The 1,331-nt window shown below is 52.7% G+C and overlaps 1 protein-coding gene across 1 annotated transcript; it reads left to right on the top strand.

Moving 5' to 3' along the window:
* Positions 1 to 7: 7 nt before the first annotated feature.
* ACA1_267460 (glutathione S-transferase, C-terminal domain containing protein) lies at positions 8 to 319 on the top strand (the record flags this gene model as incomplete). Its single annotated transcript, XM_004341514.1, has 1 exon — positions 8 to 319. A coding segment is annotated over one exon (312 nt), but the record flags the coding sequence as incomplete, so codon positions are not given.
* Positions 320 to 1,331: the final 1,012 nt, after the last annotated feature.

Here is a 1,331-nt window from a genome sequence, read left to right as displayed (position 1 = left end):
CCTCTTCTTCACGCCGGCCGAGCAGCTGGCCGAGGCCAAGGAGAAGCTGGTCAAGGAGACCCTGCCAGGCCAGCTGGCCAACTTCGAGAAGCTGCTCGAGAAGAATGGCAACAGCGGCTACCTCGTGGGCTCCAAGCTGAGCTACGCTGACCTGAGCCTGTGGGCGGTCGTGCGCCTGCTCGTCAGCAGGATCGAGGGCACCAGCGAGGAGTCGCTGCTGGGCTCCTTCCCGGCAGTGAAGAAGCTCTTCACCACCGTGTCGGAGAGGGAGCGCCTCAAGGCCTACGTCGCTCGCGATGTCTACGCCAAGCAGCAGTGAAGAAGACGCCACCACGTCAGACCAGGGTGGTGTGGTCAGGTCAAGATACATCCGCGACATGTACGCGTATTAAAGTCCTAGTAGTGCAATCATTTCTCTTACACACTTCTCACTCCACCAGCACCGCGAACTCAAACATTGAGTCGTGCTGTGCGGCGATGATAGGGGGTTGAAGATGCACAGGAAACAAAGAAGGAAAGCTGTTCTTTACTTTTCTAATCAGATGTGATCACCTTCTTGAGCACCCTCACAGGCGGTCGTTTGGGAGCCATGAAACCTTGACCACATGGCCTGGCGTTGGATCAGCAGTAAGCCGTGTGTAGCCCCTATTTTTGAGAGCATCCAGAAGCTTGGGGTCATGTGTGAAGCAACATTGAATGGTGCTGAGCTTGTTGGTGTTGTTCATCATCATGTGTGTTGTATGTGTCAAAACAACATCAGACTCAAGTCGTGTGACACCAATGAACAAATGTGATGGAAATTGAGGGCTGCGCAAGTGAACGCCAGTCATGATGGCGACCATCCCCCACGCCTTGACGTCCAGCAGGAGGAACAAGAGTGGTGAAACAACGGACGACGAGCAGACTACCATGCCCGGCCAAGAGGGCAAGGAACGAGCCGATGGTGCTGACAAGATCTGCACTCTGCGTGCCAACCTGGAGTGCCGCTCCCGCCAGTTGTCGTGTACTCACTTTCTCATTTCTTTTCTCATTTCTTTTTCTCAGCTCTTTGTTTCTTTATTTTACAATCTTTAATCCTGTTTGCGTGTATTGGAGATCTGATGGCCCTGGCGTTGGGTGCGTTACGTTCGGCCTCACCCCAATTGACGAAGAGTTCTTTTTTTCTTTTCTTTAATAATGGTCTCGGTGTTAATAAAAACAACAATTAACTAATACTTTTAAATATTATGATTAAAAATTCTGCCGAGTAGGGAAGGGAGGGGCGGGGCTGCAGCTGGCGTGTGCGAGGGAGCGGCTACGGCTGGAGACGGCCAATCGGGAAGCGGCCGAGC

The sequence above is a fragment of the Acanthamoeba castellanii genome (genome assembly GCF_000313135.1).
Source record: "Acanthamoeba castellanii str. Neff unplaced genomic scaffold scf7180000084770, whole genome shotgun sequence".
NCBI lineage: Eukaryota > Discosea > Longamoebia > Acanthamoebidae > Acanthamoeba > Acanthamoeba castellanii.
Note: the sequence above shows the minus strand (reverse complement) of the source record. Positions and strands in the feature narration are given on the sequence as shown.